The 23,524-nt window shown below is 36.8% G+C and overlaps 1 protein-coding gene and 1 long non-coding RNA gene across 4 annotated transcripts in view; one reads left to right on the forward strand and one right to left on the reverse strand.

Moving 5' to 3' along the window:
* The window catches only part of PIP4P2 (phosphatidylinositol-4,5-bisphosphate 4-phosphatase 2), a 24,326-nt gene extending 14,704 nt beyond the window's left edge, over nucleotides 1–9,622 (forward strand). Inside the window, exons 5-7 of the mRNA XM_064649154.1 lie at nucleotides 560–612; nucleotides 6,812–6,902; nucleotides 8,042–9,622. Of these exons, the coding sequence (XP_064505224.1) occupies nucleotides 560–612; nucleotides 6,812–6,902; nucleotides 8,042–8,185 (288 nt within the window). The 3' untranslated portion in view covers nucleotides 8,186–9,622. The remainder of the gene's footprint in view (nucleotides 1–559; nucleotides 613–6,811; nucleotides 6,903–8,041) is intronic.
* LOC135411534 (uncharacterized) lies at nucleotides 5,742–23,410 on the reverse strand. 3 transcript variants are annotated; one of them, XR_010429197.1, is made up of 3 exons: nucleotides 20,276–23,410; nucleotides 18,361–18,545; nucleotides 5,742–5,933 (listed from the first exon to the last, which is right to left on the reverse strand). It is a non-coding gene; the product is annotated as an uncharacterized LOC135411534 (long non-coding RNA). The 3 variants fall into 3 exon arrangements; XR_010429196.1 differs by lacking the exon at nucleotides 5,742–5,933 and having other exon boundaries at nucleotides 18,297–18,545; nucleotides 20,276–22,364; nucleotides 23,163–23,410; XR_010429195.1 differs by lacking the exon at nucleotides 5,742–5,933 and having other exon boundaries at nucleotides 18,297–18,545.
* Between the last annotated feature and the right edge of the window lie 114 nt (nucleotides 23,411–23,524).

Genomic DNA, 23,524 nt, shown 5'->3' on the forward strand with positions numbered 1-23,524 from the left:
CCGTGCACGGAAGGTTATGACCATACCACGTACAGTTTTATATATCATCTTTTTAAAAGTCATGTAAGCCAACAGTGTTCTCTGTTTTAATGACATAAAACTTAGATGCCTACTTTCTAAAATATTCTTTAGCTAATCTTTCTGTGCACCCGTAACTTAGTTTTCACAAATGATGCAAGGATTGGGGAAAGATGGGAAAATGCTCTCATTTGTAATTGTGCCAAAGAAAACATACTTATTTTGATTTAGAGTATATTCATAGCTGTTAAGTAAGAGAAAAAAACAGTCTTGTAATGTTGTCCATAGTATGCCTGTGGATGCAACCACAGTACGTCAAGTGAATTTTGTAATTATAAGGCAAGTCATGGGAAATGTTCACATGGAAATCCCAGCCCTATGTTGCCACTGACAAAAGGGCATCCCACTTATGGAAGAAAGCAAGAAACAAGTCAAAGGAAGTCTGAGAAGCAAAATGTTTTCCTAGTGACATTTAGGATGAAATGCAATAAACATTTTTTCAGGTCAGTTTTTCAACCTTTTTCTTTTTTTCTTTTTACAGTGGATGGAACTGAGGTTTAACACACTAGCAAAATGCCCACACTGCAAAAAAATGTAAGTTTTCCGAAAACAAGGTTATGTAAATTCCTGTGAAGTTGCCAGTGTTTCTTCTGTAAAAGTCTTTGGAGTAAAATATGTCAGCTGTGCTGATGATTTTGCCGTGCTCATCTGAACTTCAGGGCTAAAGCGCATGTTGTGTGCACATGAATTCTCCACTCTTTATGCACAAATCAGTAACTTTGACAAATCCAACCTGCATGTATGAAAAGTCTGATTGAATTGACAGAGGCAAAAATAAGCTACTAACAATAGGCAGGAATGGGTGCTAAAATTGACAAGTTACGTCCTTGAAATTTTACCTCTTCATGCAGTAGTAATCAGATGTCATCTTGAAATTTAGAATTTTACCTGCCTTATTGTAAAAGGAGGAAAGGAACTAATCTTAATTTGAAAGAGGTTTTACTGATATTATAAACTCAACAATGAACTTGTGTTAAGCATCCTAATGCATTAGCTTGTTTAATGTTTATGAATTACTGTGGAATAACTTGTCTACTCATTTGTTATTTAATGAGAACAAGAAAAGTTAGAATACAAGAACTGTAAGAGTTTGTTTTGGTTTTTTGTTTGGAGCTCTCTTTTTGAGTATTTGGCCTTTATTATTTGAGGTCAGGAATACTTAGTTTGAATCATTGCTAAAAACTACACTACTAACATACATTAACTCAACCACAGGATGTGAAATAAGACTTAAATATTACTTCAGAGACTTTTGCATACTGTTGATGTATTTAAATATTGGTCTTCCTTTGACAGGCAAGTGTGACTTCCAGTTGAAGGAGCAAATGTGTTTTCCACTGGGAATGGAGAACCACAGCTGTGTTGCATGTTGTAGGACAACTAGCAGGTCCCTCAGGAAGCAGAAGGCTTAGCATAAATGTACTGTAGGTGTGGGCATGACCTGGCCTTCAACAGTGATTGAAGTCTTTTTATTGGAGTATTTGATAGAGAAGTCAGTCTAGTGCTGTGTTTAACCTCAGGGCTGTAACCGATCATGTGTGTAGTAGTGGATATGTTCTAGTTTGCTTAAGTCAAATAAACTCAGTCTTGGTGAGATGCTTCAGGGATTTTTTAAGGACTGTAATTGCATTAAGTCTCTTCAGTCCTGAGGGAGGGGCTGATATTTTGCTGTTTGGTTTGTTTTCAAACTAATTGCAATTATGTTTGTATTTTATCATGTCACTCTTGATAGCTGACCTCAGCTTTTTTCTTGACTCTCCTTAGGTACAAAATTATTTGCTGTTTAATCTTAAAAAAAAAAAAAGCAAACCAAAAACCTCCAGCAAAAAACAACCAAACAAAAAAAAAACAACTCCAACAATAACAGCAGCAAAATAAACCATACTCCAAGCAACAGTCGAAAAGTCACACCATGTGATCTTTTGGTTTGTCTTCTGTTGATTAATGTTGCTTGTACTTCAAATTCCAGCTGGAGTCTAAGGTTTTCTTAGTATCTCTGTCGATAAAGTGGAAAGCATGCTATCTGTATGTAAGGAAACGGGAGCCTCTCTGCAGTGCAATTTGTGATAATTGCAGCTTGCCTGGCAACTGTACAGCAGAATACAAAACTAATTTTAACAAGTGGGCATCTCTGTCCTTGGGCTGAGGATGCAAACTGTGGAATATTGTAATTTAGCCTTGAGTGAGTTGCTTGGTGTTTTCCCACATTTGAGATGTGATGGTCAGGAGTTCTGCACTTCCAGCAGCATAAATATTTTTAACACTTGGATTTAGGGCACAGCATAGGTGAGACAGAGCTTTGAGTTGAAATGATGGAATAAATAACTGCAGTGACCTGCTTTTTCTAGGGCCTTTGTCAGAGGTTGTTGTGGCCAAGTAGTTAGAAGGGAATGTGGGGTTCTTTATTTCAGCTTATTAATGCAAAGCTTCTTTCTTTAGTAGCTGAGTAGTCAGATGCAAAACTATTAATTCCTTCTGTTGACTCAGTGGATGACTGTCACTGAAAAAAGGATAGTGTAGACTAAGGCACAAGGCACCTTGAATGACTGCAACAGTAAGTTTTTCAAGGAAGCATCAGCTGAGACTTTTAGATTCTCAAATAATTTTCATAACTTTGTTTCAAATGTTTTTAAAAGTGCAGTGCATCTCTGCAAATTGTTTGTTTGTGACCTCCTATTTGGTTGATGGAAATTAGATCTTAATATTAAGTATGTCTTTTAAAACTGCAGGGAGATCAGGAGTTATTACATGAAAAGGTCAATAATGAAACAATATTCAGGGAAAAATAAAGCAATCGTGCCTTAGAGTATGTAAACAAAGGAACCTTTCATATCTGGATGTTGGGGGAAATAGGATCTTCTTGTTTGTTTTTAGTCCTATCTATGTGCTATCATTGTGGTTACAACTTTATTGTTTTGTGACATACTTTTTTTCTCTTGCAAAATAACTTGGGAAATACAGGAAATTAATTGTGAGGCAGAGAATAAAATCACTTGTTTAGTAAATGACCAAATGTCTTTGAAGTAGGCTGTAAACCTTGCATGCCAGTATAGGTAAGGTGTTTGCAGAAGCCCTGGTGGTGCATAGTGGTTCAGCCTGTCTCAAGCCCTTGGTTGCATGTTATCCACTGCTTTGGGACAACAAATGTAGCTAATGAGTAAATTGTTATGATACAGCTTTATTTTATAGTGACACCTAGGAATGGGAGAGAAACTGTTACTTTTTACTCATTGCAAAATAGCAGATGTTTCTCGGCCTGTTTCCCAAAAAAGTGAGAGATTTAAAGAAAGGCTTCTGGTATTTTTGTTGTTTAATGATGAAGAAACTTTTCTTTTATGTTCTCTTAATGTTCTTTTAATGTCTGCAATTCTCTTTCCCAAGCTGTATATTAAATCATCTAGAAACTTCAGGATCATGAATTCAGTTACTAGAAAGAGAATTGAATGCTACAAGTTATTATTTCAGAATTTCAAATCTTTTTTCCTTTAGAACCTACCTAATTTACTTTTTACAGTCTGACAAAACCGTGAACCCTAATGAATTTATAAAACCTTTGCTCCATAAAGACTTGCAGGACTTTTAGGAAAGAGAGAGATGTTGGAACCCCATCACTACTATGGAGGCTAGTTTCAGCAGTGCTATTCACCTTCAAAATACTGGCATTTTGATTTTCCTCTTAAAAACCCTCCTGAAAGCATGTCTGAAATCCTGACTATAATTCCTATTATTATTTAGAGCACAAGAGACCCAGCATTCTTTCCTGTGGTACTTCTTTTGTAGCCTTTGTCCCTTGTGGTGGTTTTCCCCTCTTTTAATTACTACCCAGTGCTAAATTGGCTCTGATGTCTTTTATATCTGCTGCTGCTGCCCAAAGGTCTGGCAGGTGCCTTTACTTCCTCAGCAGCAGCTCAGAAACAAAGAACCACTGCCTTCTGGAGAGTTCTGTAGTGAGTTCCCTCATGCTCCCACGGTGGAACTAATTGGCTGCTTCTGTGATATGAAAATGTTCTTTTGATCCCAGATTTCCAAATGTGCTTGTCAATGTCGCAGTTGGTAGGTTTTGAGGTAGAATTTTAGCTTTCTTTATTCAAAGTTAGTTTGGGGTTTTTATGTGTAATTTGGTGTGGGTAGAGGGAAACTTCACTATTTAGAATGAGCCAGTGGCTAGTGTCACTGTCAGGAGGTGAAAAATGAATTATGGTTTATTTGGATTGCTAAATATTTCCAGGTCTGTTATGTGACTGTAGAAACTTAATATTGCTTATTTCATGTTTGCTTTCTGTGGAGAGAGAAAAACTGTTAAATTGAGACATTCTATACATTTCCTTTTTGTGGTATTTGAGGTGATGGTTTCTCCCTTAGCCTTTCTTCCTGGATAGGAGACAAAGCTTGAGAGAAATATGTTTGGGAAATACACACAACACCTGCAATGTTATGATTACAAAAACAGGATCCTAAGTCAGCTCTGAAACTGAAGGTCTCTCCCAGAACTAACTTTGCCTCTGTGAAATACACAGCACGGTAAATATCATGCATGTTTTAGGTGTATTGAACATGACATTTCTACCAGCTTATCTGACGGTATCCAGCTCTGTAATAGAATTAACTTTCTGAGTACGGAGCCAGGAAATCCTGCAAAGGAGGGAATCTGAGGTCAGTTTGGCAAGCATCTCCTTGCTTTCCCCTTTTATAAAAGTGCTTTTTGATTTGATTATTTTTCTCCTCATGTAACCTGGAATTGGACAACATATCCTTTTTTCTGGAATGGCTGTAGGGTGGCTTTTGAGGGAGTGTGTAGAGGTGTGTTTGAGGATTGTAAGATATCATTATTTCCCCAACTGGGAATTCTCCCATACAGATGACACCACACACATCCCTCAGCTCCATCCCACATGTGTATTCTAAGGTTTTTGGTAAAAAATAATTTCCCCATGGAAATTAATGAGCAGAACTGCTTTGGGACTTTTCATGCTCTTCTGAAAATTACTTGAGTGGTCACTGTATTTCAACTCTTGCCTCACAAGATGAAGCTCAGTGTGTTAGCTTGAGGACTGTGGTGGTGTGTGGTTTTGGTTTGTTTTTTTTTTTCTTGGATCATTTTAGAAATTCCTTGTAAAGAAATAATGTTGGAGTAAAGCTGCTTAAACTCTGTTTGAAGGCTTTCTAAGATGAATGCTTAAAAAATTTTAGTCACATGCTAAGCATATGAGGCCTTACTATGTGGTTAATTAACTGGAGCCAGAAATTTGGTCAGTCATATGATGCATGTACTACTTTAATAGTTTAGCACTGTTTTCTTCTGTTATGCATTTATCTTAAATATGTTGAGCTATCATGAGATGAAAATTACTTTCCCTTGCATCCTTGAACACAGAATACAAGCATTCTATTATTTCCAAAGGTGTGTTGATCTCTCAGAATGGGATGAAGTAACTTAACTAATGATAGCATGCTTCAGGATGCTTCAAAACTACCTCTAATATAGATGGTACATGTTTTTAATGAAAGAACCTCTGCCTCTGTAGTCCTTTTACTTGTATTTCAATGAAATTAAATCGTGTTCCTATTTTCCTCATTAGTATAGCTGCATGTCATTGCAGATGTGTGACTCAAGATGTATTTCCTAAACAATGCTAAGCTTCTGAAATAATATTTCTAACCTGTAGTAAATAATGTTTTATTTGCATTTTATATTCTGTTCAACTGAAGCACTGATAGCTTGATGCAGCAAGTAGAGACAAAACTGTCTGTTCTGGAGTTCATAGTCCAGATGATGAGTGACAGAACTTCAGGGCATTTATTTACCTTGGTTGTCAGAAGTGATTTGTGCAGCTCATGTAACTTGTGGTAGAACTCTGAAAGAAATTGGAAAGTAAGAAGAACTTGTCATGTTTTTGAAGTTACCAAAACTGACTTAAAGATGTCTAAAGCATTTCAGTCTTTGGAGATGCTGAACATGGAAAAAAATTACATGTCTGTGACTAAAATCATTTATGTTTACCTTCAAGAAACAGGACAGTTTAGTTGCTGAACGGTATTGAGTAAACTATTCCAGGAAATGGATAACGAAGGTTGTTATTAATGACATTTAGGGGGAGTAGAAGTGATTTCCAGTTAATTAGATGGAGTGAATATATTAAGGCCATATGCTGATGAATCAAGTCTGAAGAGTGTCTTGCAACCTACATAAAAGTTGCAAAGCCAACTTCAGTTTTGCAATCCAAAGCCTATTCAAGATACTTACCTTGATACACTCCTTGTGCTGTGGGCACAGGAGGTGGGACACACTCAAACTGTAGGTGTGGCACCATCCTCTTTCTTGTAAGCACCTAGATTTTTAGGTATTAGATAATCACCAATAGTTCCCCTTTAAAACAAATGTGGACTGTGTCTTGTACTTTGTAGTAAAATTTTAAACTTTTCCTACAACTTTATAAACTTAAGATGGTGTATGTCACAGAATCACTGAATATTCTGGGTTGGCAGGGACCCATGAGGATCATCGAGTCCAACTCTGAAGTGAATGGCCCATGCAGGGATCAAACCCTGAACCTTGGCATTGTTAGCACCGTGCTCTAACCAACCAAGCTAATCTCAGGGTTGTGTGTTGCCATTCTCGTTCCATCCCCTCATTTAGTTACTGTTGATGGCAGGGGTTGTTTTTGTGGTGTTTGTTATTTGGTTGGATGGGGGTATTTTTGTTTAATTTACAGCATTATTTATTTCCTAACAGTTCATCCGTTGGAAGTGCGCTGCCGCGGAGGCGCTGCTGTGCATATATTACAATTGGAATGATATGCATCTTCATTGGCGTTGGATTAACTGTGAGTGATGACCTGTGATGTAATTGCAACTGTGTGGGAAGGGTGCATGTTCAAAGGAGCGCTCTCAGTTGACTTGCTTTTCCTTCCCCAGAATTTGAGTAAACCTTCCTAAGTCTATGTTGGTTTTGTCATCTCTATTAAAACCGTGGACTTAGCCAGAAAAATGAAATGTTTCTAAAAAAAAAAAAGTGTTCTGTTCTGGCACTTTGAAAGTTTCTTCGTTCTTATGTTAAATTTGACTCTTCGTCTGTCTAAAACCTTCAGTTTTATGAAAAGTGGTTTACTTCACTGTAGAAATACTGGAACATCTTGCTCTTGCTAGAGCTCTTAAAACTTCCAGGCTTCCAGAAATACATGTTGCTGTATAGCCAGGAATGTAAGTTCCACTGCAGTAGAGGTGAATGGGATTCCAAAAGCTAGAAATATTTGTATTTGTAATTTGTACAAGCTATAAGGAGTGAAACCAGATAACAAGCTATCTACAAATTAAAAAGCTCATACTCTTGTTGCTCTGCTACTTGGAAAACGGTCTGGCTTACCAGTATCTGGTACTGGTTACTAGAGCCAACCTTCTACCTGGCAATCCCAGAAAAGTACGTGTGAGGAAATACCTGCAGTGAATTTATGTGTGTAATTCTCATTAGGCCTCTAACTTGCATTTTAACTTGAATAATTATTTATGTGTGAGTTTAAATGAGTTATGAAGGATTTTCCAGTTTCCCTAATAGAAAAAAAAGACAGCCAGAAATAAAAACAGTGAGAGATGGATTTCTTTTTTTTTTCCATGACCTTACTGAGTTTGAAAACTATGTGGAAAAAATTTTCCACGAGGTTTGTCCACAGGCTGATGCAGCCTCCATCCTTGGGAGTTTTTTGGGACCCATCTGGGTAAAACCCTGAACAACTTGGTCTGACCTTAGAGTTGACCCTGCTTTGATTGGGAAGTTGGCACTAGAAGTCTCCTGATGTCCCCTTCAAGCTCAATTACCCTATGGTTCTGTAAAATTAAGCTAATAAAATATCTGATTTGCCCTTACCAGAGTTGAAAGGGTGCTGAAATGCTTCTCCTTAATATAACTTGCTCTTCTCTGAAGAGCAGATAGTGCTGTGTGCTTGACACTTCTGTTTTCTCTTTTTAGGTTGGTACACAAGATTTCGCCAGGCGATTTCACGCAACATATGTTTCTTGGGCTGTTGCTTATCTCTTAGGTTTAATCTGCCTCATTCGAGCCTGCTACTGGGGAGCCATTAAAGTCAGTTATCCAGAGCACAGTTTTGCGTAGAGAAATTGTTAGGTTATAGATGAATGTCTAGTAATTCTGGATATTACATCTTGGACACTTTTAAAACCTTTCCTATAAGGATTCCATTCTGTTCAAAGTAGTTTAAAGACTGGGGGTCTCTAAGAACAAATGTTCATTGCACTACATAATATGCAAATAGTTTGTTTTGCTGCTAGATTCCCTAGCTCTGAATACTAAAGCTGTGTTTACATGTTCATAACTCTGTCTTTATAGGCGTTGAATTTTATTTCAATAGTCAGTATTAAGTTTTACATTTCCTTTGTTATGTTAAAATCCGTCTGCCATTTTTCTAGATGATCAGTAAAAGTTCAAAAGCAAGAGTGTTTATAAGTGTTTCTACAGTAGCTTCACATTTGTACTTCACATTTTAACTAAAATTATATTCAAGTGGCTTGCTTTAAAACCTAAGCAATAAGCGTTTTGCTTGAACTGCTTACTGTACCTTTTGCCTAAGATCATAGTGACCTTATTCAGGAAATGAAAGTTATGGGTATACTTTAAAGGACTGACACTGTTGCTAGAGAGACATTTGTAAACACTGTATGCTTGGAGATTTTTCAGGTAGAGAGATGCTATTTTGGTAGTCCAATTAAATTTCCATCTATCCAGGATTGGATTTCAGTTAGGATAAATGCTTTCTTCTCAAGGATCCTGGGACTGAGGTTTTGGGTTTTTTTGGTGGTTTTTTTTTAACTGGCAAATCCTAAAAGCCATGCTCGGATTATGGAACTTAACTCCAGTTATTCGTGCAAGTTCCTTTACAGGGTCTAAGGGAAGCATTTCGTATGAATTGGTTTGTAATACTTCAGTGTCATGTAGATGACAATAAGGTGGTGATGGGTTTCCTCTTACTTTTCTCTGATCATGTCAGATTTTCCTTGTTTGGGAGAGTTATGACACTGGTCACTGCAAAGGGAGACACTGTAAATTCTCATTAACTGCTGTAATAAGGAAATGAGTAAACTATTACTTGGACCATTCCATCCAGTACATCTAGTCAATTTAGCACTGACTTGCCAAGAGAATACGGAAACAGAAAGTTTTTTCTAATGATGTATTCACAAAGGATTGAGGGACCAGTTCTTGCACTGCCCATCTTTATAGTTTTAAACAAGTTTTTGCTAAATTCAGAAGGAATGTCCTGAGTGATTTAGACAAGTGTAGTAATTTAGATAATGGGGTCAGATGGGTAAATTAATATGGATGTTTCAGGGATACATGTAATTTAAATTATCTATGTTCCTGCTAAGTCAAAATGATATTCGGATAAGGATTTTGGAGCACAATAAATGTAAATGATCAAACTGTAAATGACCTGTCTTTGTATGATGCTAAATGTATAAAAGCAGTAGCTCAGGATTACAATGTACCTTTTACAAATAAACTAATAAATAAAGATTATTATTCAAACTTAAAGTATTTTGTTACTTATATGTAAATAAAAATGGACAAGTGGAAGAATTTCCTAGTGTGATACAGAAACCACAAAGGTATGGCACAGCAAAGGTGAACTCTGCATTTTTACCAAATGGCAGCCTCAGGAATATAAGACAGCAATAATAAATTGCTCTTTGGTTGATGTTTTGGGAAGAATGAGGAAGTAAATAAGGGATGAAACCCATGTTGGGATTGCTTTATTAGTCAATGGCTTGTTGGTGGACTACAGTAATATACTGTCATCTTTTCCTAATGCTTTTCACATCCCTTCGCTGTAGGGATTTGCAGTACATGCTTGCATCTTAAACCTGTGAATACTCTTTTCTGTTATTTTGTGTTTCAAAATACTGCCTGTACTCCACATTCTGAAATAAAGTAGGCTGGGGCTGTACAGAAAATCATCCACTGCTTTTGTAATTTCAGTGGGGGTTGGGAGAGGCTGGGTATAATGTTTTAATGAATCAAAGGAATTTGCACTTTTTCCCCCTGTCTTAAGCTGTACTTTATCTCTTGTCTCGTGCTTCTCCTTTTTTCTTCTCAACTTCTTTGAGCAGAAGGGACAATATATGGACAAAGTAACTTATTTTTGTCAGTCAGGGTACTAGCATGGTTTGCCTCTTCCTTTTGCAAAGTAAAACATGGTAGTTATTTCTATAAAATGTGTCAACCATTTCAACCACTGCTGGGTACACAGAATCGTGATATTTTAACCAGCTAAGAAAATTAATGGTAGAAGCTGATGGGTCTTTACAAGGGACTCGGGTAGATCTGGCCATTTGTGAAGCAGGCTTGTTTGCAGACAGTCGTGATGTTCTGTGCTGAACTACATGTCAAACTGTTAAACTTCTCTAAACTTTAAGTAAAAAAGCACAAATATTAAAATCCTGTGCATACTGACCACTAGAAGAACTTTCAGTTTTTATAGTCACTTGTTGCTTTTGTTGCCTTTCAATAGTCTTTTCCTCTCGGTATTATTTTTGTGTTAGGTGTGGGAAGGAGTTACTCAAATTTACAGTTAAGGGCTTCTGTGCTTTCAGGTTTTATCTCCACCCTTCCTTGCTCTCCTTCCACTCCTTCCCACCAAAGAGCTTTTTTATAAACTGTGTGTCCTTGAGTAGGAAGCACTTCAGACCTTAAACTGTGTTTAATTTTTTAATTATAAACCTACTGATGCCTGAGTCTTTTACTGGTTTTGTTTGTACCTGTCATACATGTTCATATGTTGTCTTAGGAGGCCTAGGGGGTAGTAGGAGATCTTTGTCACAAGTAGCATGTTGAAAGAAGCTAGAGGTTTCAAATCAGCCTGATAAGAATTTCACCATGAAGTACTTGGAGAAGATGCTGGAGCAGCTGTGGAGTCATTAGTGGTTATTGCTGAGAAATGGATGGTGGTTTTCAAACAATTTGATGTCTTTATAAACAGAGGAAAAGCTGGGGCAGCAGCTTAATAAAAAGTACTAGAAAATCATTGTAACTAACTTTAGGGACTTGAATAATAAGTAGGTGAGTAGCAGCAAGACAATTTGTCATGTTAGATCCATCTAATGGCCTTTCCAACAGCAAAAATTCCACACTGAATGCTGTATGCACTCTAAAAATATCTGTGAAATATTCTTCCAAGCAAGCTTGAGAAACACCTCAGTAAAATTATTCAAAAATAGTGATTTTCAAACAGGGAAGATGTAGCAAATACATGCCAGCTATTTGGAAATACTTAATATTTTTGTAAAGGTAGTATGCTGTTCATCTATTTCACTTCTAGCTGTTAAAATCTGAGAGCAAGCTGACTGACTGCATTAAGTTAACTCATCCTGTTTTCCTACTTAATTTCTTTATGTGTGATTTGGATTAACAGTGGCAGGGACTGAACTTTCCCTTTGTCGTGGAAAAATAGATCAGTGTTGGAGAAATGAGTGTCACTAAATTACTTGGAATAGAAAATTCTAATGATAACATTTAGTATAATGTATAATATTTGAAAGCTAGACCCTCATTATATTAAATCCCCCTTCATGCTGAAGATTATTCTCTTTATAGTGGAGTTACAAACCATGTTTGTTTCAGTAGCCAGATCAGATTAAACTGTCCCCAGTCTTCAGCCTTCCACCTATCCTTCATCCCTATCCCGTGGCTTACCAGAGCTGTACTGGAGGAGTGCGATCGACTGCACTGTACACCCATTGCTGTAGGACAAAAGCCTGCTTGAAAATAATTTAGAAAGTGCTTCCTTAATTCAGATTTCTTTCTATGATTTTGTTAGTACAATTGCTGCAGCAGATTGCATGAAGGTGAAGGAGCAAAAGGCTGGTTGGAGGTCATGAAGGAGAGGCGAGAGAGGAACTTAATCCGATTTAAGTTATTTGCAAGATTTTTGTTATGGATATTTGAGCCAACAAGAAAACAATATCTAGGCTCAATTTCCTACAGCTTTAATCACAAAAGGGCTTTTATTTTAGAACAATAAAGCTACTTGTAACTCATGTTACACTTCACTGGAATCTGGAAGAGTCTACTAGGGAGGTATCCCTCCATCACTTCCTCTACTTTTTCTATTCATCTGTAGGCATTCATGTTGGCTGGTTTGGGGGGGAAAAAAGGTCATGAGGCTAAACAGATTTTGGAACTGGGTTTTATGGTTCCTTTTTAACGGTTTATTAGCAAGAAGTGTGTTCAGCTAAAACTAGTGAACATAAGTAACAAATCTGACTATGGATTGGAAATTGCTGACCCAGATGACAAAGTTATATGTCATTGCAATGACTTAGTAAAATGATTATCAAGTGGGTTTAAGAACATTTATAAAAAATGGCTAAAAGATAAAACTGGATGAGACACACAGGGTCATAAGGACAGTTGCATATTAAGGTTTTATCCAGTAACAGCATGTCTTGTAATGGAGAAACAACAATTTATTTCTAAGTAAATTTAATACTCTCTCTTTTACATGGCTTTATATAAGTTTGTTATGACATGACTATAGTTCCAGCTTACTTAAATTTATGTGCATTGCTTAATGCTTAAAAAAATAACAAGCCCAAAACAATTGGGGCAGAGATGGAGAGACAGGTTAGAAAAACACTTCTGAGGGCATGCTGCTTATTTTTCTTGCAATATTTCCTAAGGACTGCTTTGAATTAAACTGTGTGAGAAGGAAGTTGCTAACAGGCTCACAGGTTCAGACCAAATGGCATACAGCACATTACCTTCACAGAAAGATCAGAATCGGTTTCTAGTATTTCCAAAGCAACATCTTCAAACTTTCACTGTTCATTAGTGAAGTTTCTTACCCATGTATAGTACATCTTTCTTGTCATGCTTTCAGTTTGTTAAAAAAATTAGCAGAGTTGCCTAGATAGGAAATAGGTAGAGAATTTAATTTTTATATTATTTGCCTATGTAATATTACTGGAGTATATTGAGTCCTCTTTAATTTTGTGATGTGATTATCATATTTTTCTTGGAATGTTTTTAATTTCATATCTGTAACTATGTTGTATCTGCCAGTTTCTTGAGATAAACTTTTGAAGTATACCAAATTCTTGCCTCTTAACATACAGTTTTACATACTGAACATAATTTCTAACTATTTCAGAGAGATAAAATATAAAGTACCTTGAAAAAAACAATCTTTAATACAGAGTTTCTGTTAAACAGTAATTTGAAAGGTATAACATACCTCCCAAGAAGCTCTATAGACTTGGAGCCTCTTGCCCTGAGCAGGCTATATGGCAAGGAACCCCAAACAGCCACCAGATGAGCCCACAGAGAGCATGCAGGTTTTCACCAGAGTTCCCTGGCTGTATTTCATTGAAAATGCAGTCATCCTAAGAGTCTCCCCTTCAGAAATCTGAGTCTGACAAACTGGCATTCTCTGCTTATTTTTTTTTCCCCATCAAAAATTACTCAGCTCGCTCCAATTATCAGTGCTGAAGAGGGTTGAAAGAGCCTATAGTGCTATTTATAGTTTGTTTACTTTTCTTACTTAGGAGTAAGAAAAGAGGACTTTACATTCCTTTTAATATAAGTACACATTATTGATATTGTGATGGACAGGTCAATGAAGTAGAAAGCGTGTTTTAAAAAATATTTAACTTGCCTAATGTTTCGATTGTTTCGATTCTGAGCTTTAATTGTCTCTTGTTTTGATGCTTATAATGTCAAATATTAATCTTTTAGAACAAAATTTTCCATCCCAGGTGTCTCAGGTATATTTTCTGTGCAGTTTCAGTTCAAATAGTACTGTTTTGCCAGGAGGGAGAGCAGGGGAAAAACTGTTTATGCTTAAATAAAACCACATAGCTATACAATTCCAGCTATCCCTGCTTTGGAGCAGTTTGGCAGGATCAGTTGGCATTTTTAACTCTCCTGCCAAAGTGAGCTGAAATATGGCTGTGTTATGAGGCTTAGAAAAATTTCACCTATGTGCTTTCAGTAGACATTTGTTAGAAGTAGTGAGCTAAAAATTTCAGAATATCTGTTTTGTGCTGGATATCTTTCCTCTGAACCGGTTAAACCAGTACTTTCATTCTGGAGGTGCAGGAAATGCACATGGCTTTCCTGTAACTTCTCCTTCTTCCATTCCTCAAAGAAGAAAGGACTGCCTTCACCAGTACTGCAGGCTATTTTGTTGGCAATTGGGCAGCATGAAGGAAGAAAATAAAGGGGAGTGTCAGGATGAAGAAGTAGCACAGAGGGGGATAGTGATACAAAACTGAGGCCAAAAACACAATCCGTGAGAGTCAGACCAAGGAATAGAATCAAAGGAAATCACACCGTGGAAAATTAGGAAGAAACACCTAATAATTTATTAGCTACATTAAATTCTGCTTAAACCAACCTTTTTACAGACTGCTGCTTTTGTGGTTTTTTTGGGCCTTTTAGCACAATTATCTAGTCCATGAAGGATTGCAGCATCTCTGCAAAGATGCTTTTGGTACTCCCAATCACTGTCCACCTCACTTTGCAGCAAAAGGATAAGGATGGAGAGAACCTGGGCTACGAGCTAGTCTTCTGGACTTACTGTTTGACACCAATGTGTCTATATCAGCCTACCCTGTATCAGGTAATGGGAGCTGGAAGATCTGTAGCAGCAAAACACTCCTCTGAAATTAAGAGCACACTTGTGTTCCCTACAAGTTCCCTCCATCAGCACAAGGGACCCTGGAGTTCCTGGCAGAAATGCCCTGAGCTTAACAGCACCCACAGACAGAGGGGGAGCCCATATAAACTGTAGAGCTGAATCACCTCCTGAGGGCCAAAACGACCAAGAAACAAGAACTACAAGGGTAATCTTAATTTTTGTGGGTTTTTTTAATTATAAATGCATAAATGTCACAGAGCTGTTGTATTTAATGTTATATTTACATTGTCTAAACTGGACACTAGGGAGGTAATGAAGCTAAGAGAAGTTGTTAAAAATGCATGCACACTACAAAAAAACCCTCCACAAAATAAATCGGAGTTTGCTATGAAACAGCTTAGATTTTCCTCAGAGATCTGGCGCTCTCATACACACACACAAACACACACAAAAGTTTCTCATAGTTGTTATGCGTTAATCTCTTTCTGAGCTGGTTTGCAGTCAGCTCTATACCAGCTGCAAAATGATTGATAGGACATTTGTCACCATAGGCATCACTGTGTACCTACTGTGCTATGCAGCTCTAACAGGACAGCTACCCTCAAATCCATGAATTTTATTCTGATTAGAAAAACACTAAAGTAGTCTCATTTATGTATTGCTGAACATATGAATCTGCATTTCTAGTCAACATACTTCCAGTTTTGTTTAAAATGTTCTGTCACCAGGATCAGAAGAGATGGGCAATAGACTTCATGGACTTGTAGGCTTGCAGCAAATTACACTTTTTGTGACTGTTAGCAGTGAAAAGAAGACATAACCTTAAAAATGTGTTTTTCTTTCCTATTTTGGAAAACATGACATAGCAGCTATTATCCATAATAAACCCCCAGATGTACAAACATGCTACAATTCAGTTTGCAAAGGCAGAAATGGTGCAGTCATAAGATACTGTATAGATCTGGTATTAAATCTGTGGCAGGAAGCTTAACAATAATGCTTTTTCCAGTCTAACAAAGTAAAAATTAGTGAGAATAAACCTTGGGATATATCTCATTTTGGGAGACAGGCTCTGTCAAACAAATTATTGACTTTTCCTATTCTTTATTGTTAAGAAGACAGAGCAGGTTGAGAGTGCAGAGAGCTCACTGTCCTGCATCTCTGGACATGGGAACAGTGATGTTCGTGTCACGCACAGTCAGCGAGGCACTGTTTGGGATAGTGCCCTTCTCTACCCCAGAGAAGCAGCCTGGTTGTCACAGCAGCCAGCCCTTGGTACAGTGCCAGCAGCAAGAACCTCCAGCATTGACAGAAAAGACAGTATTACCATTGCACAAGGCATAATCTTGTTAGGCCCACAACATGTATTTTTTATATGCCCAGCTCATGTATTTTAATGCAGCATTAAGTGTACTGGACTGTTGCTAATACTGATTTGATTTCTGAGAGTAGGCAGAGAAAGAATAAAATGATGAAATTTACAATTCCAATGTTTATACTTGTGAAATTTAATTTACCTCCCCACTAGGATTAACTGCTTTTAGTTTCACACTTGTAAGTGCACAGGCTAGCTGAGCTGAAAACTTGAATGGAATTTTCAAGTAACCACAGATCCTAATCTTGGCTTGAAAGAAAGCCTTGGTGTGAGCTGATTTAATGAGATATTTACGTGAGCTGACTGAACCCTAAGTTTCCTTTTCCATTATTACTTATGGAATCTGTCATTTTTTAAGTCTATAATATTTTCTAAATTGTTGAGGAATATATGCTTTAATGAATAAAACAATTTCTAACACTCTTTGACTAGAGTGATAGAACATTTTCTGTTTAGTACAACTATATAATACAGTCTTAGTGATGCCCATATTGCTAACTTTGCTTGGATTCAGAACATCAAGTTAGGATTTACTTCTCCTGCAAAAAATGATATTGCTGATAAGAAACTGATACAACTGGAGAACCATTGCTTTCCAGGAATGAGGTAAGACTGGACAACAAATTCCTGACCCAGAGCAGCGCATGCATAATGTTCAGAATGGGATACTGACAGCCATGTTTAACTTTCAAAATACCTGTATCTACCCCTGGTTGGGGGAGGTGGGACGAGTGGAGAGAGGGTCACAGCAGCTCACACGATGAATTCTCATTGAAACTGATATCCTAGTGATAGATTTCTGTGAAGAATGGCTGACAGAAGACTCCCTTTAAAATCTAAACTTCCTAAATGCTTTTGTGCTTAATTAAAAACTTTGGATTAAAAACTAAATAAATCTGAAAATGTGTTACATTTGTTGATTAAACTGCAATTAATTTGTTATTTAAAAGGTTATTCCAGAAAAGTACAGGTTTCTCAAAAACCTTGGTTTTGATTGGCAGTGGCAATTAAAAGCATGGAAAGTAAAATACTTGCCTAAAAATACTTTTAATATTTATAGTCTTTGAGTCCTTTTATTTACGGAGCTTATATAAAGACTTTTTTTTTTTGCAAATTTCTTTCACTACATTCATATGATAAACATTAAATCTAAATTAAAGCTCCATAAAAATGCATTTTTAAAAACTTTAATATAAGTTGTGGTAGAATATTATAAAATAGATGGATATAATGTAATGGTATAAATTTGTTCCAGACCAAGACATATTATTAATGTAATACTTCTAAAGCCCTAGAAAGTACGATTTATTAATTAAAACAAAGGAATATCTGTAACTGCCTTGTGGGGCCAAGTGTCTCTGCAAACTTATGCTCAGAGACTGATCAACAAACTGTTTTCTACATAGAAATGAGAACTTGATCTGATGTTTTTGAGGTTTCCTTTTTATTTTTAATAAGATGAATTGAAAATCTTTTAGTTTTTGCCAGTTAGGGGGCTTACTCTCACTAACATCAAAGACTTCAACTGTTCATTTTGCAGGCAGTGAATTACTTTTTCCAATTCATATACAGAAGTAGAAACTTTTGCATATTCAAAAAATCAAATTTTTATTCCTGGGATGACTTTAGGGCTTCAGTTCCAGAACAGGATTTGTAGGTACTATTTTTGGTTTCGTGTTTGGGTTGTTTTTTTGTTTTTTTTTTTTTTTTTAATTATTCCTATGTTTGGTTAATGACAGCAGCAATTCTTTTGTTTCTGACTTGCTGATGTTCCTTCTTCTCATTTGCTGTTTGGTGACCTTTGCTTTTTCCCTACCTTTCCCTACCTTCTTGGCCAGAACAACCTGCTGTCCTGTGTTACAAAAACAGGTGAAATTTGATGGGTCCATTGCTACAATGAAGTGGCAAGCCTAGATAACTGAGAGTAAGTAAATGATGGGTGTATCAGAGCATAAACTGTACAGTTTCTGGCTTCTAGTAGGATGATCTGCAGTAGGCAATGCCAAGCCAAGGCACACAATGCGTTCATTTTCCCTTAGTGCACCCCACTGCAGGTCTTCTCTTGCCAGAGTTTTCCTGCTTTTGGCAATTAGTTTCTATGGCAAGGAGTCCCTGCCCAGGCAGGAGTTAGTTCACTGACTCTATGAAACTGCTATTTCTGGCAGAGAAAAGGCAACTGCAAAGTGGACTGACAAAGCTTACAATGCTAGACTTTCTTCTGCACTCCTCTGAACTGCTGTTTCTCAGATCACTTCATACTACCTTGGTTCTCTCATGCTAGTTCACATGGCAGGAGATGGCAGTTCTTCACCGTGAAGCACAGAATGATGTTTTTTCTTACATTCTCAGTCTTAGACAGCACACACAGCAGCCACATTATCTCTATGCAGTGAATAGGTGTGTGCTCCAAACTGTTTTAGGAGTTTAAGGCTCATCCCCTGCCTCTTCTGAAATAGAGACGATGTATTTCATAATGCAGAAAGATCAAATACACGCTAAAGTTACACCGACTGCTGCCTAATTAGTTCATCTTTGCAAGTTACTATATATACACTACCTAGAAGAATGGACAAATACCAACTTAAAAGCTATAAAAATATTAATCTTTCTCTTGTAAATAAATTAAAATTTAAATATCAATATAAGAAGCTTTATTCTGATTCCTTATAAATCATCCATACCTCACATCTAGCAAAAGCTAACTGAGGTCATAATTATTCCATTCCAATATTTGGTAATTTGCCTTTAGTAATTTCACAATATATTTCAAGGTGACAAAGCAAATCTGGGTGCATAAAAATGCATTAACTTACGAAGGATTAGTTTTCAGTTAGGTCATTCTAACCCTCATATGTACATACAAACATTTGGAAACATAACAGCTTTATTAATTTGAAATCATATTTCCTATTAGGCATATAAACCAAAATTGTCAACAATTGTCAACAACTTTGATAACAATTTTTCTCCACAGCTGTGACATAAACAATTATCTCAATCCAGAGAAGCATGAATGCATAGTTTTAATGTGTGTAATTTTTATAATCGCTACTGTTTTGCACAAGGTGTTTCCTTATCTCACATTCCAAGCTTTGGCCTTTATTTTTAACTTTTATGCTCTTGGTCCTGACTTATTTATTCGCATTTTACTCTATCTTTATTTACCAGTACAGTTTTGGTGCCATTTGCTGAATCATGCTGATTTAGTCTAAATCTAAAGGTAGCAATGTCTTAGCCATAAGACCCTATATATACTCGTGGTATTAAAGTTATGACAACAATCTCAATCAGCCTAAGAACTAAAACCAATTCCCATGACTGAAATACTGGACAGCAGAATTCCTCATTCCATTGGAGCAGGAGCTGATTTCTCTTGAAGTTTCTTTTCAGATTCAGATACTAACTCCAGCATATATAAAGACTTTTAGGTCTTGTAATTCAGCTATGATAGCTATATCAGATGTAAGAATTCAGAGTAAAGGAATCTATACAAATAACAGGTGAAATTCTGGCCCAAACCCAGAAAAGAAGTGCAAAACTTTCACTAAATGTATTAAGCCACGCATTTCAGTCTCCCAAAGCAAATTGAACTCTTCTAGGATTATTATTAATTATTAAATGCATGAGTCTCTTTCCCTGTACATATCTAAAAACACACAAGAGAACTATATGTGGGGGGGGGGTTGGTGTTTTGTTTTGTTTGTTTAATTCGTCTGTTACTATGTGCATGTGCATATAGATTATGAAACTTTGCTCTGGGTAATGATAGATGTGGATAAATTTCTATTGATTGATTCTGTGCAGGACCACAAATCTTAACTTCTCTTATGCCTTTGTTAATCTCTTATGCCTTTTGTTAATAACAAAAATAAGCAAACAGCAGGTACTTTGATACTTTCTGATACCCTGCTTCATATACTGAGTTCATCAAGCTGTTAGCTGCAGTCTTACAGTTTTCCTTCTCTAGGGATCCACTGTCCCATGGCATCTTCTTCCACCATCCAATGCAATATAATAAACTAAAGCTCTGCATCTGAGCCATGCCCTCCACATGGCAGTTCCTTCAACAGAGGTACAGTTTTGTGCATCAAAAAAGGGGCAACACTGAGAAGGGAGCAGTGCCTGAGCTGCTACCCTGTGACATGGCAGAGCCTACAGGTTTCATAGGCCTTCCTACCTTTTAATCTTCCTGCCAGTGGCTTCTGGGATCTCTTTCAAGAAGCAGGATGTGCAGCTGGTGTTTCAAAACCTATAAAATAGGGTCAGTTGAAATGCTGATGTTCAGTGTCTGCAGTTACTAAGAATATTCAGTGCATCCTGAATGCACTGTTCAGTTCAGGTGCAATAATTAACCTCTGCAATTCAGTATTGCCACCCCTCCATGATGAGAGATGAACCTCCCCCAAAATAATGAATGTTTAGTTTTCGTAGGTCTTTTATATATTTATTTATAAAATTAATTTTATCAGTCATTTAGGGATTTTTTTGATACTTGCATGGTGCCTTAGATCCATGTTGTTAAGATTTTCTCCACATTCAAAAAACTCAGAAATTAAAGGAAAATGTTGAGAATCTGTTACAATTAATGATCCCAGAAAATTAATTTTAAAGGAAAATACAAAATCCTAATTCAGGAGAAGCATGACAGTTGATAGACTTGAAAGCATTTCTGTATGTGAAGAAAATATATTTGATATATGAATGTATGTAGTATTATATGCTGATCATAAACATTTGAGCCTCTAGTTACATGTGGTAAGCACCAAATACAGTACTAACTTCCCATTTTTAATTCAACAGTTTCTGTAGTCAAAAAGAACAAGATTAATACCCATGATTAATATCCTGAATTCTCAAATCTGTTGAAAGAAGAATATTAATATATTAAACAGCTCAACTTTAGGAACAATCAGGGGATAAAAACTTTTGCATTCTTTCCCTGGGCTGCCTCCCCAGGACAAGTCACTAGTTTAGCTGAAAGCAGCCACTTCACAAAAGTACAACTATAATATTCTGTGTGCACATATGTACATTTACAAGTACATTCTTGTCTCTCGGTGTCCTGTTGATTGACTTAATAAAGCATATAACATTGGAAATAATGTTTGGTTTTGCTTTGTGATGAAATTACTTTAAAAGTGGCTTTAGGAAAAAAAAAGTTTCCCAAAAAAGTGCTCGTAAATAAATCACAATTACATATGCAAATAGGCTGATTACATTTGGCTGCACAACTGAATAACAAATTATAGAGAAAATGGCTTTTTAATCTTGCAACTACAAGTCTGCCCTCAGGCTGACCCAAGAGTCCTTTCATTTCAGCTCAAACCCATTACTTTGCTGTTAAGTGCCATCCACTACAAAACTAAAATCATGTGCAATTACAATTACACGCTCATTTAGATGTGCAATTGGTCATTTTTTACACATGCAATATTGATATTGTCTTTCATAAATGTTTTCTGCTTTCCTGAACCAAATCTACTACAGGGAGTGTAACTGTGTGGCTTTTTGCAATCTATGGCCTTTAGGAGCACAATCAGAATATTAAAAAGAAATAATCTCCGATTATTTCATCAAATAGAAAAAGACATTTGGTTTGGGGGTGAGTTTTTTCTATGTATATATGGATTTTGTTCACACATCTATTAAACCTTTAATATTTATATTTCACTATATACAGTAAATCTTTCTTGGCTAGACCTGTCATTGGCCCTTCAAAATAATTACTATATATATCAAGTATTTGAGAGAACACTAGATTATCATCATGTAATGTAACAATATAGACAATACCAAATGAAGTAGAAATTTTCAGTAGTGTAATTACCAGCACCAAGCAAACTGGGAGACAATTGATAAAAGCTAAAATTTTTTCCACTTTATGTTTTCATTTCCCACAATCAGAAGCACAATTCTCTCTAGGCACAGGCAAAGTTGCTGAAGACAGCAGGTTGCTGGGATCTGTGAAGTGGCTGCAGTCCAACACTCCGTCTTCCTCTGCCAGAGGCTGGAAAGCCTCACTGCTGCTGCTGGTATTGCCAACTCATGGGCGGCAGCGTGTGAGGTGATAACTATTCCTGCTGGGACAGTCAGTGCCTCAAAAACCAGCCATTACTTGCCCTAATATTCCCATCTTCCCAGCAGGCCTAGGAGCAACAAGCTTTCAAAGTAACTGGCACACACCATTTTTTTCCTCTTGCCCTATTTCTGCTCCTGTCCCTTCTTCTTTCCTTACAGATTAAAAGCAGCAGCCCAGTTTACAGCCCCTATGAAAAACACAAGTGAGGATTTTTACTGTTTAGTTCATCCTTAGCATATTTAAATCTGTAAAAATACTGGAAGAATATGTAATTCTACATCTCTGTGATACCATTTCAGTAAGTCAAGAAGGGTAGTGCTGATCTGGTGTAAATCTGGTTTGCAGTACCTGACATCCTTCTTTGAAAAAGCACAACAGTCCCATGAAAAAACATACCTTTATCTTAGTTGCCCCACTGACTTTCCCATCAGTAACAGTTGTGGAGTAGCAGCCAACATTAATATTTATGTGCACTTACATATTAATAATTGATAATCAGTTCTGATTTAGCTAAAACATGAATAAGGGAGCAACTGTTTTACATGACAATCCTGTGAGAATAGATGCTGGCTTAGAAGAAACAGGATATGTCTCAGTACAAACTCACTCACTTGGGAGAAATTACTTTAAACAGGACCTTAAATGGCAGCAAGTGGGTCAGTGAGCATGCAGATGTGCTGTATCAGTGTCTGCAAAAAGAATGTGATAGCACACCATGCGTGAACAGTTGAGGAAACCAACTGGAAGATGATGTTAGGAGAGACGACTATAGGAGCATGACATCTGTATATAATAGCCGCTATTTCAAGGACAGTCTCAACTCTGCGTACCTAAGTTAATAAAATTCAGAGACTGCAGCAAAGAACCAATATGCTTGATGAAATAAAACAGTCTTTATAAACTAGCCAGGACTGTACATCTTAATGTTGAATATTAATAATTAAGTACTTGCTATTTATATAGTTACGTGCTTGATGTTACCTACCAGTTCTGTACAGTACCTTCGGACTCCCTAGCAGGTGATATTAAATACGTATTAAAAAAATTAACAAAAAAGTTAAGGACTTTAATTAATGTTGTGTACTTAAGTAAGATGACTACTGAATCTAGCAAACTAACACCAGGAAATTGTAGTCTGCTCCTTTGGGAGTCAGCAGGGTGTTTCCATTGTTAATTGTTGATTACATATTGTGAGATAAAATACACTTGAATTTCCAAAGCACGCAGGATGCCATCCCCATGCCACTGGTCGGTGCCATGGGGCAGGTTGGCGAGGGCAGTTTTCTGACTCAGTGACAGCTTTCCAAGGCCTGTGGATTTCCCTTTTCTTTGTGGACGAGGTTAGCT

The sequence above is a fragment of the Pseudopipra pipra genome, chromosome 1, assembly GCF_036250125.1.
Source record: "Pseudopipra pipra isolate bDixPip1 chromosome 1, bDixPip1.hap1, whole genome shotgun sequence".
In the NCBI taxonomy this organism is placed as follows: domain Eukaryota; kingdom Metazoa; phylum Chordata; class Aves; order Passeriformes; family Pipridae; genus Pseudopipra; species Pseudopipra pipra.